Source organism: Diorhabda carinulata, chromosome X (genome assembly GCF_026250575.1).
Source record: "Diorhabda carinulata isolate Delta chromosome X, icDioCari1.1, whole genome shotgun sequence".
Lineage (NCBI taxonomy): Eukaryota > Metazoa > Arthropoda > Insecta > Coleoptera > Chrysomelidae > Diorhabda > Diorhabda carinulata.
The window spans coordinates 46,106,430-46,121,982 of NC_079472.1; the positions used below are offsets into that span (position 1 = coordinate 46,106,430).

Here is a 15,553-nt window from a genome sequence, read left to right on the forward strand (position 1 = left end):
AAAAAAATTGCAGAAAAAAATTTTTTCTTACAGTGTGAACGGGATTTGAACCATCCGGCAACTTTAGAGGTTGACGCAATTAAAGTAGTGGGATATACTATCAGTAATAAGCCACAAAAAGTGGTTACAAACAAACAAGATCACATACAGGTGTAGCTAATATAGGCGTGTTAATATAATTTTTTGGGTTATTTTATTTTTGGAAACGTGTGAATAATAAAAGTTAAACATGAACTTTGTTTTAAAGAAATGTTGAGGTCTGTAAATAAAATGTTTGGCGAATGATAATAACATATATTACTTAAAATATCTTAAGCTCTCGTGAAATATCTTTTAGCCACATGGGAGCTCTTTTCATTCGAGTAAATCTGTAACATAATAATATATCTGTAATGAATATGTATTAATTTTTTTATAAATATACAAATTTACATTTATACAGAATGAGAATGTAAAACCTCAACTAACTCCAAAACTTGTTGAAATATTTTCAGAAAATTCCATATAAGGGATTTGTGCTAATACGGTAAAAATTAATGAGAAGGTTATAACAATGTATTTAATTTAATTATAAATTAAATATCCCGACTATTTTCGATTCCAGTATTTTTTTTGTTTGTAGAGCCTTAAAACTCCTTAAAAACATATCCAATTCACCATTATTTTTATAATAAAATTATATTTTTTATATTTCCAACATTTTCCATTGATGTAACTTGTAATTGCATACTTCATACTGAGGTAATTCGCATTCTATTCGTTTTATTTTTAATAATTATAAAGGATGATGCATTTCAACGTTAAAACAAAAATTTTAAATAGTACGGAAGCTACGAGAGGAAGTCCCATAACCGTCCGTACTCCTCTCAGTTTTAGAGCGTTTTCCTATGTTTTTTTTTGATGTGTAGAATCTGTAGAATCGATTTTTCGAGGGTGCCAAGCATAAATCTATTCAAGTAAGTTGTTATAAGCAATTTAATTGATTATAAAGCTATAATTCTTGAACGAAGAGAGATATGAAAAAAGTTGCAAATAAAAAGATTTATTTAAAAAAATTTCAAAAAAGGTCTCTACAATTTTTCCAAAAAATAAATATTTAAAGAGTTATTGACAATATAATGAAAATTATTACAAAATTGTGGTTTTTTCTCACTTTATCGGTCAATCAATCATATTAAACAATAAAGTAAAAACTTCAAAATGAGATCTGGTAGACCTTTTAAATATTATCTATTAAAAAGTTACAGAAATGTTTTAAGGGTATATAAATTAAAAAGAAAAAAACGAGATGCACCTTATATTAACTTGAAATGCTAATCAATACGAACATTTTGATCACTTCCAACTATGTTTTCGACCCTTAGATGTAAAGTTATGCAGGTTTTAAACTGCACGATCAGAGGTTAAAGTGCGCGCCCGCGATCACATCTTTACAGTAAGTTGAGGTTAATTTTTTATGGTCTCAAAAAAATAATAATAATGAAATATATTTATTACTCCATTGTTTTATTGCATTTAAGTTAGGTTTGAATACCTATACCGAAGTCTGAAGTAATTGCAAAATACAACCACTCAAAGGGAGGTGTTAACTTAGATCAAAATATTAGCACCCATAGAATTTTCATAAATTCACGAAAATGGACTTTGCGATTAATTCATGGCTGGAATATAAAAGAAACTGTCAAGAAATATTCCCAAAATTAAAGTATTTGATTTTCTTCACTTTTGCTTTGATGTAACCAATGGTCTCATAATGGCAGGTAGGCCTATTGAGAATGTAAGAAAAGACCCATTGCTGAAGTACAGTTTGATAATGTTGATCATGTGCCCCTCTAGGACAATAACAAGGAACCCACTATAGTCTATTTCAGAAAGGTATAGAGCAATAAAATGGGGAATTTCGTCCAGTTCGGCGTCGGCCATGGGTGTAGGTCTTGAAATATTGCGTAGGGATTACTTAGGTAGTAGATTATACAGTTACGTTTTGCGTTTAACCTTCTATTAGTGCCTCAGCCTAATTCTCGACGCATAGAGAAGACTCCAACTTCACCTTGGAGAAAACAAGAAATTATTGACTAGTTAACTACCAAATGTATTGAATTTGAAGATAATTTAATGAAAAAAGAACTATTAGCTGTAGCACATTTACACAAACATCGTTTTACGAAATACGCCTTGGAAGATATAGCAGAAAAACATAGTGTAACTGTGCCGCGCACCACCGCTATATCATTGCGAACTAAATCCTATAGAACTTGTATGGGCGCAAGTGGAAGACGTTAAGATACTGTTTGATCAGGTCATTAAAGAGGTAACACCAGTGAACTGACGAAAAGCAGTCCAGCATGTCATTAAAGAAGAGGAGAAAATGTGGGATCTTGACTACTTGATCGATCGGACCGTCGTCGACCCGTTAATTATAACGTGAAGAGGAGATGACAGTTCCTCAGATGGCGAAGAATATTTTGATTTTTTATAATTTAATTTCTGTATAATGTATTTTATGTATAAAAATAAGTATAGCTAATACTAAGTACATAATGCCTAATTTTTATTCTGTTAAAATAAAATTCTTTCCTTTTTACGAGTATCCTATGAAAGTGGCTTAAATATTCGTTGGGTCACTCTGTGGTCCCTTTGCATATCTGATGAGCTTTTATTGCTCTATACCTTTCTGAAATAAAATATAGATGCAAAATGGCACATTACAAACAGCGTAGTCATTTTTTTGTCAAAAGTCCACCTTTGACTTGTAAAAAATTGCAATTGTTTCGTAAATTTCCAATTTCCGTAGAAAGTAAAGTTTTATCAAAAGTAAAAAATTGTTTTCTGACCTTTTGATCGGCACCTGTTGAGTCCCAATGGTCTGTATAATGTACCCACCATAATATTTAATTGATAATTTTTTTTGTCACAGTACCATTCTTGGATGGGTTAAAAAACACTCGGAAAGAAGAAAAAAAAATTCACAAATTAATAAAAATCGTGTCTGAAAGGTTCATTTGCCACCAGCTGTGAATAATTTTGTTTCAAACGATGAAATTTGTTGCGTAACGTTTTTATCTACGCACGTACCACTTTGAAACAATTTATAAGAAAACTTGAGATAATTAAAAGATTATTTAGCATTGGAATTACTTTGAAAATTTGATCAAACATCAAATGACAATTGTAAAGTAGAAATATATAATTCTGTCTAGTTCGTACTGCATAGTATAAAAAATATTTTGTGGAAAATCTGAATTCGCACTCCACTCTTCAACTCCATAAAAAGGAAAAATTTAAAATATTATATGCAGCAAAATATGTTTACAAATAATTTAAAATTATTGAATTGATTGACAGGAAATGAAATTTTATCATAATAAAGGCTCAAATAGTCCACCATTGGCAGGAGGAGATCGCAATGAACGCAGAAGAGATAGCAGACTTATCTGCTTGAAATTCAACTCTTGATTCGCGGAAAAACTACGACTCAGGCCTGCCTGCAGATTGGAAAATTGCTCGGGTTCAATCCATACCAAAAAAGAAGAAAATATGGTTCACAACAACTACCGTCCAATTGCTTTAATCCAGCCTTTGCCAAGGTCATGGAGAAAGTCGTTAACTTGTAAACTTTCATGGCCTATATCACCAGCATATGGACTGAAACTATAGAGAAATATGAGGAAACCCCAGCAACCGCACTGGACATATCCAAGGCTTTTGACTGAGTTTGATTATAGATATACAGACATTATATATATATATAGACAATAGATTGTTTCAAAAAAATGGCAGATAAAAAGTGAAAAATTAATTCTGAATTGGAAATGCTTAAAAATGAGTTATAAAAAGGAAAAGACAGTTAGGAAAATTAACAGAATTTCCAAGTTGTGGAAAATAAAGGGTAAGACAATGGGCCGTATGAGCCACGACCAATTTAGATTGGATTGAGTGTACTAACATCTAAGTGATAATGAAATCTGTAAAATAATATGTTTAAACTTACAATTACACATCCGTCTTCAGAAAATTCGTATTCCCGTTTTGTCTTAATATCTTCAGGACCTACAGAATCGGTTATCAATTTATCTCCTTCTAATGTGGTGACGTTCTTAAAAATAAAATATTCCAAATGAAACCGTACGAAAAAATTTGTACTCAATATGAAAATGTCATTAAAAAATCTTTCTAAAAACAGTTAAAAATACGGTGGACCCATTTTTGTGAGTGGTTGCTTACTTTAAGTGTGCCTCCAGGCATATTTTCTTCATAACTTTCTCCCAATTTAAATTTTGAGGTTACAGTTCGAAATAATGTAACAACTGTGATACACCATTCATCGTTTTCCTTTGCAATTTCCAAGGTAGGGCTTGAGGAGCACATCATTTTCCTTGGAATGTAAGGTACACCTAAAATAAGAAATTTTCATTTAATTATAGTTATTGATGATATATGATACGAGTTACTAAAGGAAAGAGAGATGCAAGAATATACTAATATTCAAACTTTTTGTTTTAGGGAGTTAATTCATAATTTTCAACACATTTTTTGACAAATTTTATCTTGAAAACAGATAAAATAATATATGAAAACTCTATTATAAATAATGCATTTGCATGTAAGAATCATAAAAAAGTAATTATTTAGTATTAAAAGGTAATTATTCAGTATTAATAAAATTTTATACGATTTTGAGGAAATATCATCTACACTAAGTATCTAATACAAAAACTTGTTGAAAACAAATGTGTAAACAACTTACCTATGTCTTTAAAGTATGCATCCAAATTTTCACCTCTTTCAAAAGTGTATTTTCCTTCGAATTTGACCATGATTAACTACTATTTTGAACTGCGAAAGAAATTGTTCTTATAAAAAAAGCAGACAAATTGATTAATTGGATGTGAACTTTACAAATTCTATAACTACAATAATTATTTATAACCGTAATAAATAATATAGATTAGAAAGTGATATGTGAACAATTCTAGAGAAAATTTGTTTTATCATTTTTATGTAGAATGAGTAAGAGATTGGTTGCATCATATTTATTATGTGTTCATAATGATAAGAGGTTTAGTTTACGGATTTCAAACAGCGCAGCGGTTGGAGTGGCGGGAAATTTGCATATACGAGAGAAAAGTATATTATTTTTAAATTCTCAACATATATCATCATTGTTCAGATACTCTATCATGCTTATTGAATATAAAATTTTCTCCATTCTCTCAAGTTTATCATGTCAATCAAAAAGTTATTATTAATACCTTTGAACTATTCATAGTCATCTCACGATGTATCATTCTATTTTCTAAGACAGATAAATTCTGAACCGAAATTGCAAGAAAATATTGAATAAAATTATTGTTGAAACATACTATCGTCAACGACTCGCAATATAGTCCATTAATTCTTCATTCACACTCTATCCTTTGACTACACCAGCGTATTGTATACAATTGGACACATTTCTCCCATATAAGATACTCCTCCTTACCTCTATCCACCATAATATTTTAGTACCAAGAACGGTTTTGAAGATTTGCTATCCATAATTTAAGCCCCCTCCACGACAATCGTGTATGGTTACCTTGGCAGCGTGGCGGGTCGACCGTAGAAAGGCGGCCCATAAAATTACGGTTCTTATAGTTTCTGATGTTTTTACAATAAAATATGTTGTATTACAAAATTAACCAATTGGCAAATGAAAAAAACATAACAAGAAAATCGAAAAATTTATGTTTTATAAATAATAATCAAATTCATAGTAAGGAATTACAATATAATACCTAAACTCTGATTTTAATCACAATTTGATTTAGGATATGGGTCATCTTAGATTTATAACTTTCTAATTTGAACAAACTTTAAAAAAGGACTATGCAATAACACAATTTGAATTTTAATAATGAATATACTAATTGTTAATTGATATAATTTGTTATAAAATATAATGCATTTTTGAATACCGTTTTTTTTTCTGTCACTAATTAGCTCCTTAAATTCAATAAAACAGTTGAAAGCATAAGACCGCTCAAATTTATATCCATTATAGTACGGCAGCTAAGGGGGTCCTGTAGTCGTTTCATACTCCCCTCAGTTTTAGAGCGGTTTCTCCTATATTTTTTGATGCGTAGATTTGATTTATCTAGGGCCGAGCCCAAATCTGATCAAGTAATTTTTTATAAACAATTTAATTGTTTAAAAGATTATAATATATATATATATATAACTCTTAAACAAAGATATATATTGAAAACAGTTTCAAATTTGTTGGTTTATTAAAAACAGATCTACAAAAAGGTCTTCGTAGATTTTTTGCTAAAAATCAATCAAGTTATTGTCGAAATAATGAAAAATTACTTGGTTGGAAAGATTTCGAGCAGCTCATTTTAAACGTTAAACTATAAGCTTCAAAATGAGATGTGGTGGTAGACCTTTCAAATATTCTGTTAAAAAGTTACAGAAGTTTGAATGTACAAATTTTCTTGAAAAAAAGCACCGTAATTTGTTTATAAGTGTTTTAAAGGTATATAAATTATTAAAAAACGAGATGCACCTTAGAATAGCTTAAAGTGCTAATCAATCAACGAACATTTTGACCACTTTTATTACTTCTTTGCAGTAACTTAATTGAAGTTAATTTTTTATAGTCTCAAAAATATATTAATATTAAAATATATTTCATTGTTTTATTGTACCTTACATATATCTATTTTTTAATTTATAAGACAAATTAATAAATTTGATAATTTTAATCGTTTGTTGTATCAGAATTATACTTGCGAGTATTATTTTAGAAGAATAATGGTATATTTTAATTTACAACTTTATTTTTACTTATAACCGTTACAATTTTATGAAATATATCAACTTCTATACTGGGCAAAATGTTAAAACATATCCAATTATTACTTATATGTACGTGTTAGCAATACTTTTTTGAAAGTAAAACTATAATGGAATTGCCACCTACGTCAAATTCTATCAGATGCCATATTATAAGAAGTTTCTATGCTACTTACGAGCAAATTAACATTTCAAAATTAGAACGTAAAAAAATAAACCCAAAAGATTTTGGATTTGAGATAGATGAAATAAGGGGTTTTCCAATAAGAGGTGTTATTTTGATATTCAAAGAAAAATGCCATTTTTTGAGATAAATGATCGGATGTTTATTTCATTATAAAGAGGAAGGTATGCCGTTAATAATGGAACACAACATCAGCCAAATGGCAGCCACGACTGCGCTTACAGGACCATATCCTTTTCATGAAATTTTCCGTAACCAAATTGCAAAGCGGCTACCCTATGTCCTCGATAGCCTCACGATTCCATCTTTGAGGTCTTGAATCGATTTTGGACTGTTGGCGTAGACCTTATCTTTCACGTGGCCCCAAAGGAAAAAGTCACAAGGTGTTAAATCACAAGATCTCGGTGGCCAATTGTGATCGCCTCTTCGAGAGATAACACGGTCCGGAAATTTTTCCCGTAAAGATCGATGGTTTCGTTGATTATGTGGCACGTAGCGCCGTCTTGTTGTCATAAAAAATCATTAATCATCTCTCGATAGCGCAATCCATTCACCGTAACTGTTGCTCCAGCCTCATTTTCGAAAAAGTAAGGTCCAATGACACCGTAAACCGAACCAAACAGTCACGCGTTGAGGATGGAGAGGATTTTCAACAATAACTCTTGGGTTTTCCGAGCCCCAGATTCGACATTTTTGTTTATTGGCGTAACCACCAAGGTGAAAATGGGCCTCATCAGCTAAGATGATTTTTCGATGAAATTCCGGATCATTTTCATGCATTTCAAGGACCCAAATCAGCAAATACACGACGTTGTTGATGATCGGCCGGCTTGAGTTCTTGTGTTAACTGAACTTTATAGGCCTTAAGACCCAAGTTTTATGCAAAATACGGTGTAATGACGTTTGTGGAATGGCTAATCTCAAAGAACTACGAGGAATGGACAAACCTGGGTTTTCTTCAACACTTTGGGCTACAGCAGCAATATTCTCAGTTGTTCTTGAGCGACGTGCACGGGTTTTATTCTTCACATCACTAACTTGTCCCAAATCCAAAAATTTTTTAGTTTTACGAACCATCTCTGCCAAACTTTCACCATTTTTATGGTGAATTTTAATAATTTCAATGCGTTGTTGAAGCGTGTATCGTTCCATTTTCATTAATGGCGTAGTTTCTACTTGTCAAATGTCAAAAAATGACAGCTTCAAAAGTGACATTTACCGAAATAGCGGGCTGTTCAAAATAACACCTCTTATTGGAAAACCCTTATTTAAGTTCCAAAAAAATTAGCTTCGCTGTATACAACAGCTCATGAATTGCCATTATAATTGCATGAAATATAATGAATATGTAAAGAGTCTAAATTATCGTGTAAAAAGGAACATGATCTAAAAATAGATTGAAAATACATAATGGTACTTGAACGTTTGTCGTATTTTTCGTCGAAACAATGAAATAATAAATATATTTTAATATTAATATATTTTTAAGACCATAAAAAATTAATCTCAAGTTACTGAAAAAGTCATCGCGATCGCACAGTTTAAAACCTGCATAACTTTATAACTAAGGGTCGAAAACATAATTGGAACATCTCATTTTGAAGCTTAAACTTTCTAGTTTAGTCATTACATCTCATTTTAATTTTGCATAATATTGACAATAAATTTTTAAATATTGATTTTTTCCAAAAAATTGTGAAAAACTTTTTTGTAGATCTATTTAAAACAAATATTTTTTATTTGTAATATTTTTCGTATCTCTCATTGTTTGAGAGTTTTAGCTTTATAAACAATTAAATTGTTTATAACAAACTACTCGACCGTATTTAGGCTCGGCACCCTCGAAAAATTGATTGAACGCATCAAAAAACATAGGAAAACGTTCTAATACTGCGCCGTACTATTAGCTAACACCGCATAAGTAATTTTTGCAACTTTACACGAGATAAGAATAATAACTTAAAATCTCTCTTCTAATAGTTAGTTGGAGTCCTCGGCGATTACTGGGCGGAAGGTCATTATTATAAGAATGGCAACTAGATGGTAATACACTTTTTAGGTCTTCTTCAAACTTCATACTTCCGCTTTGTAATTGGTATTCTAACTGAAAACAATTTCTGTTGGTAATTTATCTGTTTAATGCTGTTAGGTGGCGTGGGTAACGATTGTAGCTCGTCATCAAAACCAATTTTATATCAAACTGTGCCATTTGGTCTATATTCTAGCATACGTAAATCTGTGAGGACTAGGCCACCTGTTTTTTTACCAGGCCGTATAAATTTATAAATTTATTTTTTCGAAAAGTCATTAATAAAGATATAGACCAAATAACGAACTTCGTAAGGCATAGGATCACTCCTAGCAGTTTTAGTTAAAGTCATATATTGTTATGGAAGGTAAATTTCTTTGCTTTTTAGTTTACATTCTATTGCACTGTGTACGGAATCACATTCCACGTGGGTGTAACCTTTCTCCACGTAATTTTGAGTAATCACAATATTTTTTCTTTTGCTAAACGTAATGTAAAACCTTAGGCAATAATTTTTGACTCAAAATCTTCTCTAGATGGTCTACTAAGCATGAAACAAAAACAGAGACTTCAAGCGTGCCATTTTTTTCAGACCATAGATCAACCACATCCTCCGGACTGATCAATAGTTTTGTCAGTATCTTTCTTTTTCCGAAAGTATGACAGACTAACGACTTGTGCGGTGTTGGGAAGCCACAGTATTCCCAACTATCAAAAATTCATCTCCCTGACGCTCTAATCAAAAAGCCCTAAAATCCCCATAATTACTATAGACTCCCCCTAAAAAACTTTTAGTTTTTATAAAATAAATAATACATTCAAAATATCATAAACAAATAATTTCATACAGTAACATCATTTTTTTAAATTATTTAATCATAAATTATAGGAAACTTCAAGAAACAAATCATTTACCTCAGATTCTGATTTTTTAAATTTATACATATTGGCATTAAATAATTTCCCATATACTATTACACCTCTATTTTACTTAATTTGGAATTAAAAAAATATATATTTGTTATAGTTATAAGTTATAAAAGTGCCCTAAAGAACATCCCACATTGTTCCTTCTAAATTTGGGAAGAAAACCCCTAAGTTGGGAACTTTGGGAGGGCAACCTACTTACTCGCTGTCACTACAATTTTCGATTTGAGCGGTGTTAGCTATACTATTAAAACTAGTTTAAAAAAAATCGGTAGAATTGTACGAAACTTTTAGAGTTGGCAACACTGTATAGTATAATGTAGAATTTATCCCATAATTTAGCTCATACAAAAGTTAGGCCCACATTAGCGACGTTTTAACGTGGTATACCATCCAAATAACATAATTAATATAAAAACACATCATTCTCTGAAGTTTTATATCATTTCAAGATGTTAGTAATTGTAATAACCCTTTCTAATCTGTGAGAAGAAGAATTATGTGATTAAAATGTAACCTTAAAAATTTTAAAATTATTATCATGGAAAATGAAAATGCTAAAGATTGTAAAGAAGAAAAACCCAAAGAAGTTGAAACAATACAAAATCAATGGATGGTATGTGGTAATGACACTTACAAGTACTTGATGAACAGTTTGCTTTTTAGATTAGAAGATGTTTTATTTATGATGAAGAATATAGTGATTGTACTTCATTGAGAGCTAGATTTAACCAGTATTTCATTTTTGGTAAAACATTAGACTGTTCCCAATGGAAAAGAGATTCTGTTAATTGTTATAAATGGGAAAACAATAAAGATATCAATGCAGCTGTAAGTACTTTACAATTTCTTATTTTTAGTTGAATATGATAGTCGATAGTTATTGTTCTCTTATAATTTTGATCTTAAGTAATTAATTACTGTAAAACTATGCTGCGACAGAGTTGGTAGTTTTATAGTTTTGTGTGGAAGGCATACAATTTATATTATGACTTTCTTTATCTTTATTTAGTATATAAGAATATATTTTTGTCTGATTTTTTACTTCATTGAGCATAAATTTGCATTAAAGGGGTTTAAAAATATTGTATCCATATTGGTTTGAATACAAATAGCTTTTTTATTTTAAACTAACGTACATATACTTGTTCATTACTGCTAATTAACTATTATTATTTATAGAATGAGCTAGTACAAAGTGAAAAACAAAGAAGAAAAGAAAGGCTCTTATCACATTATAGCAATGATGTTTGGAAAAGAAGACAGTCACCTCCAGATAATTGGAATGCCCCACTGCCAGATTATATAAAAAAGGATTACGATCAAAGTTACCTCAATATTAAATCTAAAGAAATGAAAGGAGAAATACCACCTTCATTTGATACAAACTTTAAGTGTAGTATAATGTGATTTCTATTAAATTTATTAGTTAATAGAAGTAAATGTACTATTTAATAGAGATTGGATATTTTCACTATTCAACTCATTTCCTCAAGTTCCTTTTTGCAAAGTTTATCATCAATAACCTTGCCTCATTTAATCGAATTCAAGGTTAAATTTTCTGATAATGTGTAATTTAATGCCTGTAAGATATAGGGAAGTAGTTGTTTCTCATTGAAAAATTTTATTTGTTATCAGTGTTTTTAAAAGGTACAAAACTGAATTTTTAAATGAAATTATTATAAATCAGGATAAAGATTGGATGGAAATTAGGCACATGGAATACAATGATAAGCTAACTTGTATAATAGGTACTATTAGTAAGGTTTTAGGTCATTTGAATTAAAATGAGTTAAAGATATACAGGAGGCGAGTCACAAAAATGCTTTTTCATTCAAAACATCATCCAGGGTGCCATTTTTCAGTTCAATTCTTACAAAAACGTCAAATGATAATTCAGATAAATAATAATCATGAGGAAATAGTCTCCCTATTTTCTAGTATAGATCCAGTAATGTTGGAAAAACAAATAGGCTTGCCATTTGAAAGAATTTTCGACACATGAATCCAATACCAATTTGTTGGAAGAATTTTGAAAAAATAATAAACCATATTATAATCCTTGTAATAAGTTGAAATCATTAAATTACTTCACTCATATCTGCAAAAGATTTGAGTTTTTTCAAAATTACTGTTGTATTCATTCATCAATGGATTTATTGTAAAAATTAGGAAAATTATTGTTTTATTCAATGAAATTATTTGAAACGCTGCCTTTTCAACAGCTCTATATCTAATTTTAGGTTTTATAAAGGCATAATTTTATATCTTCAAAAAATAAATGGAACAATCTTTTCCCAGCCATAGAACTGAGAGAACTCAATATGACTCTCATTTTATTAATACTCTCAACATGAGGATTGGAATTAACAATAAGTTTGGGTAGTATCATTTATTGATAATACAAAGAAAGTTAATGTATAAAGCTATTTTATAGTTTCAATGCTTTTAAAATCAGTTATTTCAGATCCTATTTTATACAATATACCTAATGCACCATTTCTATCTTCTAAATTTAAAATCTTAGAACACTCTACTATGTACATCTCTATTTTTTCATCAGATTCATCTTCGTTCATCATAAAATTGTTTGTGAATTGTGCCAAATTTGTAAATACGGAACTAAACGCGTCATCTAGATCAAAAAGTTCCAAGGGTGGTTGCGGTAGATCCTTGAAAGAAGGAGGAAATACAGCAGGTTGTAATTGAGGATAAGGAGCTTCAAATTTTGGAGTAATAATTTTCAGAGGTTCGTGTTTAATACCCAAGTCTTCATACAATTTTATGGAATCAGGAACCAGCATTGTATTGATAGAGTACATTTTATGGTCAAATAATTTGGAATAATCCACCACAGTATGGCTTACGGCATCACTTAAACAGAGTTTCGGCTTTTCTGCAAGCATTGCTGTTTCAGGCACAATATGATGATCTATTATATCTATATCGTCGTAATCTGTTGAAGGAATCGGGACTTTTTCTTGGCCCATCAAGAAATCCATGATGAGTTCTCTTAATTTGTCGTTATTTTCATGATCGAGGTATTTGTCTGAAAAAATGTGACTGGAACCTACTGCTACTAACCTACCTCCTGATTTTTCATTATAATATAAGGCTCCAATAGGTCTATCGATAGGAAACGACGCCAAACCACTGGTAAATGCAGATATACTTGGTTTACTGACACTTAGAGTACAACCAAATGGATAAACAAAACGTATATCCAGTTTTCCCTTATTTAATACTGTAGTTATTTGACTATCACTTATGTAACATTCTTTCGGATGGAAATATTTGAAGTAATGGGTACGTATAATACAGTCTATGTTTGGAATTATACCAAAATGTTCAAGTAATATGTTTATATTACAAGTGTCTGCGGGATTTCCTTCTGTTAGTAAAATCAACATTCTTCCACCTGATTCTATATAATTTTGCATTATATTAATTTCAGATTCTTCAAAAGTTATTTGAGGTGCTGCTAAAATAAATACCAAACAGTTTCGTAAAGTGTTTTCAGTTATTTCTTCTTTGTTAATAATAACTTTTGCTTGAAGTTTCAGTTTTCGTTGAAATATTTTAAAGTTTTCATTTAATGTAAAGATTTCTTGCTTTGTAGAGTTGAATATTATTGTGTTTTTATTATCTAACGAAATATCATCAGTAGGAGCCATACTAGTAGAAATAGATATACGTATTATTCTTATGTGAAGTATATTTATTTTTTCAATTAATTAAAATGACCAATATCTTTTTGTTTGGAGTCAATTGGTTTCTTAGCAACAAATACACACAACATACTGAAAACAAATTTATGTCATTTTTGGCTACGTTCCTTCATAGAGGGTTTTACCCTTTTTGTTTGTCACAAAAACTAAATAATTGAAAAATAGTTAAAATAAATAGGGAAAACTGAAATTAATAGTAAAAATTACCTAATTCAATAATGTACGAACTGTTTTATTCGCACATACTAAGCATTAATCTACATTGGGACCACTTTATAAAATATTTAAATATTCCCAACTTTGCAAAACTCATCGGCTTTATATATAAATATTTATAACTTATGCAACACTAGGTATATTTACTCATCACTGTGTGATAAACACGATTGTTGTGGGCTTAATTATATCGAACTTGTTTACTACTCAGCTTATCGGTCCTAATCTTAGGAAACAACGCTTCGAAATGATAAAAAAGATTTCGATTTTTTAACATTAAATTGACTGCAAAAATCAATAAATTGCCAGCATACTGAAAAAATTTTTTCTGGTAACTTGAAATAATAGGTATGTTTAAAATCTATGCCATTGTAGAAAGTTGATTATTACCTATTATTTTTGGATTTCAGATACATTTATATTTATTTCATAGTTTGAAGATTATTTTGAGCTATCGGCAACATGGGTAGTTTGTGATACGACAGATGACACGATGACAACATAACTGTCTAGACACGGTGGATAGTAAACTTAACGATCGAGTAAAACTTCTTCACTCTTGTCAGTTTTCTGTTTTTCTAATTTGATAGGTTGACTCACTCAGGTCAATCCAGAGTTTTGCAAGTGGATACTACAGGGTAGTTAAAAAAGTAACAATAAATAACTATAATTTACAAACTATACTGATTGAGGAATACGGAAAACCCTGTTATCATAGTACAAATATACATATCACTGCAGTAAACATCAATTTTGTGTGTGTTTGTTTGTGAGTGTTCTTATAAATTTGTTTGCTTTGATGAAATACTGTGATAAAAAATAATACAAGTTGATAAAAACCGTGACAATATGGCAAATAAAGATGATCATCTTACTTATTACCGTGAGTTTTTTGAAAACTTTGCTCAAACTATTAATCCGAATGATCCGCTACCTGTTAAATTGGCAAGTTATAAGTTAGTGAATGCAGAAGTTGTGGGAGGAATTATCGACTGGACTACGCAGTATTTATCTCAAAAGTGAGTAAAATATATATTCTAATATTATTTTAACTTACTGTTATATTCTTTACACTTCCCACTTCCTTCCGGGCGAAACAGAATAATACAGCTACTTGCTTGTGCGTGATGACAACTACCGAATGAAAACGAAAACAAAACAACTCTGCTTACAAGGCCAATTTGATTATTAATGTGTTATTTTTAGTTTTCCTTTTTGAGTTCCGGTTTTAAAATCAGAATTTTAAGTATTTTCAACTTAACTGTTTACTAGATTGACATATTTTCTATTTCATTTGTGTTTACTAGGTTGACATATTTATTGTTTATTTATATACTGTTGCATAATTTTATTTAGTTTATAGTTGACACTAAATTTTTAATATATATTTATGTAACACAGACTGTTAATTACTTTTCAAATTTGTTCAAGTTATTAATGATTTGAAGATAGGAATATTTATTAGAAATTCTATTATTCTATTTATAAAACACAGGCATAAGTAATTGCCAAACAGGTGAAGAAATTATAATCTTGATAGCAGAGAATTTGTATACATATCAATGTTGTGAAATCAAACAATGTTGAATGGAAATGATTTAGCTGGTAGAATCTAAATAAAAATTCTAAGGATTA

The 15,553-nt window shown here is 30.1% G+C and overlaps 4 protein-coding genes across 5 annotated transcripts in view; 2 read left to right on the forward strand and 2 right to left on the reverse strand.

The window, feature by feature from the left end:
* Positions 1-242: 242 nt before the first annotated feature.
* Positions 243-15,245, reverse strand: LOC130900476 (fatty acid-binding protein-like). Of its 2 annotated transcripts, XM_057811117.1 has the most exons (5): positions 14,976-15,245; positions 4,748-4,836; positions 4,225-4,394; positions 3,992-4,096; positions 243-368 (listed from the first exon to the last, which is right to left on the reverse strand). In XM_057811117.1, the coding sequence occupies exons 2-5, from the start codon at positions 4,815-4,817 to the stop codon at positions 312-314; spliced, it is 402 nt and encodes a 133-aa protein (XP_057667100.1). In that variant the 5' UTR covers positions 4,818-4,836; positions 14,976-15,245; the 3' UTR covers positions 243-311. The 2 variants fall into 2 exon arrangements, with proteins under 2 accessions (XP_057667100.1, XP_057667101.1); XM_057811118.1 differs by lacking the exon at positions 14,976-15,245 and having other exon boundaries at positions 4,748-5,937.
* On the forward strand, positions 10,303-11,435 carry LOC130900475 (UPF0545 protein C22orf39 homolog). The gene is made up of 3 exons (XM_057811116.1): positions 10,303-10,590; positions 10,641-10,805; positions 11,157-11,435. The coding sequence occupies exons 1-3, from the start codon at positions 10,516-10,518 to the stop codon at positions 11,382-11,384; spliced, it is 468 nt and encodes a 155-aa protein (XP_057667099.1). The 5' UTR covers positions 10,303-10,515; the 3' UTR covers positions 11,385-11,435.
* Positions 12,358-14,404, reverse strand: LOC130900469 (intraflagellar transport protein 52 homolog). The gene has a single exon (XM_057811110.1). It carries the CDS (start codon positions 13,646-13,648, stop codon positions 12,401-12,403), a length of 1,248 nt encoding a protein of 415 aa, XP_057667093.1. The 5' UTR covers positions 13,649-14,404; the 3' UTR covers positions 12,358-12,400.
* The window catches only part of LOC130900460 (titin-like), a 271,357-nt gene continuing 270,246 nt past the window's right edge, over positions 14,443-15,553 (forward strand). Inside the window, exon 1 of the mRNA XM_057811095.1 lies at positions 14,443-14,937. Within this exon, the coding sequence (XP_057667078.1) occupies positions 14,768-14,937 (170 nt within the window). The 5' untranslated portion in view covers positions 14,443-14,767. The remainder of the gene's footprint in view (positions 14,938-15,553) is intronic.

What these genes read in the sequence shown, in the direction of transcription:
- LOC130900476 (XM_057811117.1), bottom strand. Translation starts at nt 4,817, where the DNA reads ATGGTCAAATTCGAAGGAAAATACACTTTTGAAAGAGGTGAAAATTTG. An exon ending in TGCCTGGAGGCACACTTAAA is followed by an intron (nt 4,097 to 4,224) that starts GTAAGCAACCAC and finishes TTTATTTTTAAG; the next exon opens with AACGTCACCACATTAGAAGG. An exon ending in CTGAAGACGGATGTGTAATT is followed by an intron (nt 369 to 3,991) that starts GTAAGTTTAAAC and finishes ATTATGTTACAG; the next exon opens with ATTTACTCGAATGAAAAGAG.
- LOC130900475 (XM_057811116.1), top strand. Translation starts at nt 10,516, where the DNA reads ATGGAAAATGAAAATGCTAAAGATTGTAAAGAAGAAAAACCCAAAGAA. An exon ending in CAATACAAAATCAATGGATG is followed by an intron (nt 10,591 to 10,640) that starts GTATGTGGTAAT and finishes TTTGCTTTTTAG; the next exon opens with ATTAGAAGATGTTTTATTTA. An exon ending in ATAAAGATATCAATGCAGCT is followed by an intron (nt 10,806 to 11,156) that starts GTAAGTACTTTA and finishes TATTATTTATAG; the next exon opens with AATGAGCTAGTACAAAGTGA.
- LOC130900469 (XM_057811110.1), bottom strand. Translation starts at nt 13,648, where the DNA reads ATGGCTCCTACTGATGATATTTCGTTAGATAATAAAAACACAATAATA.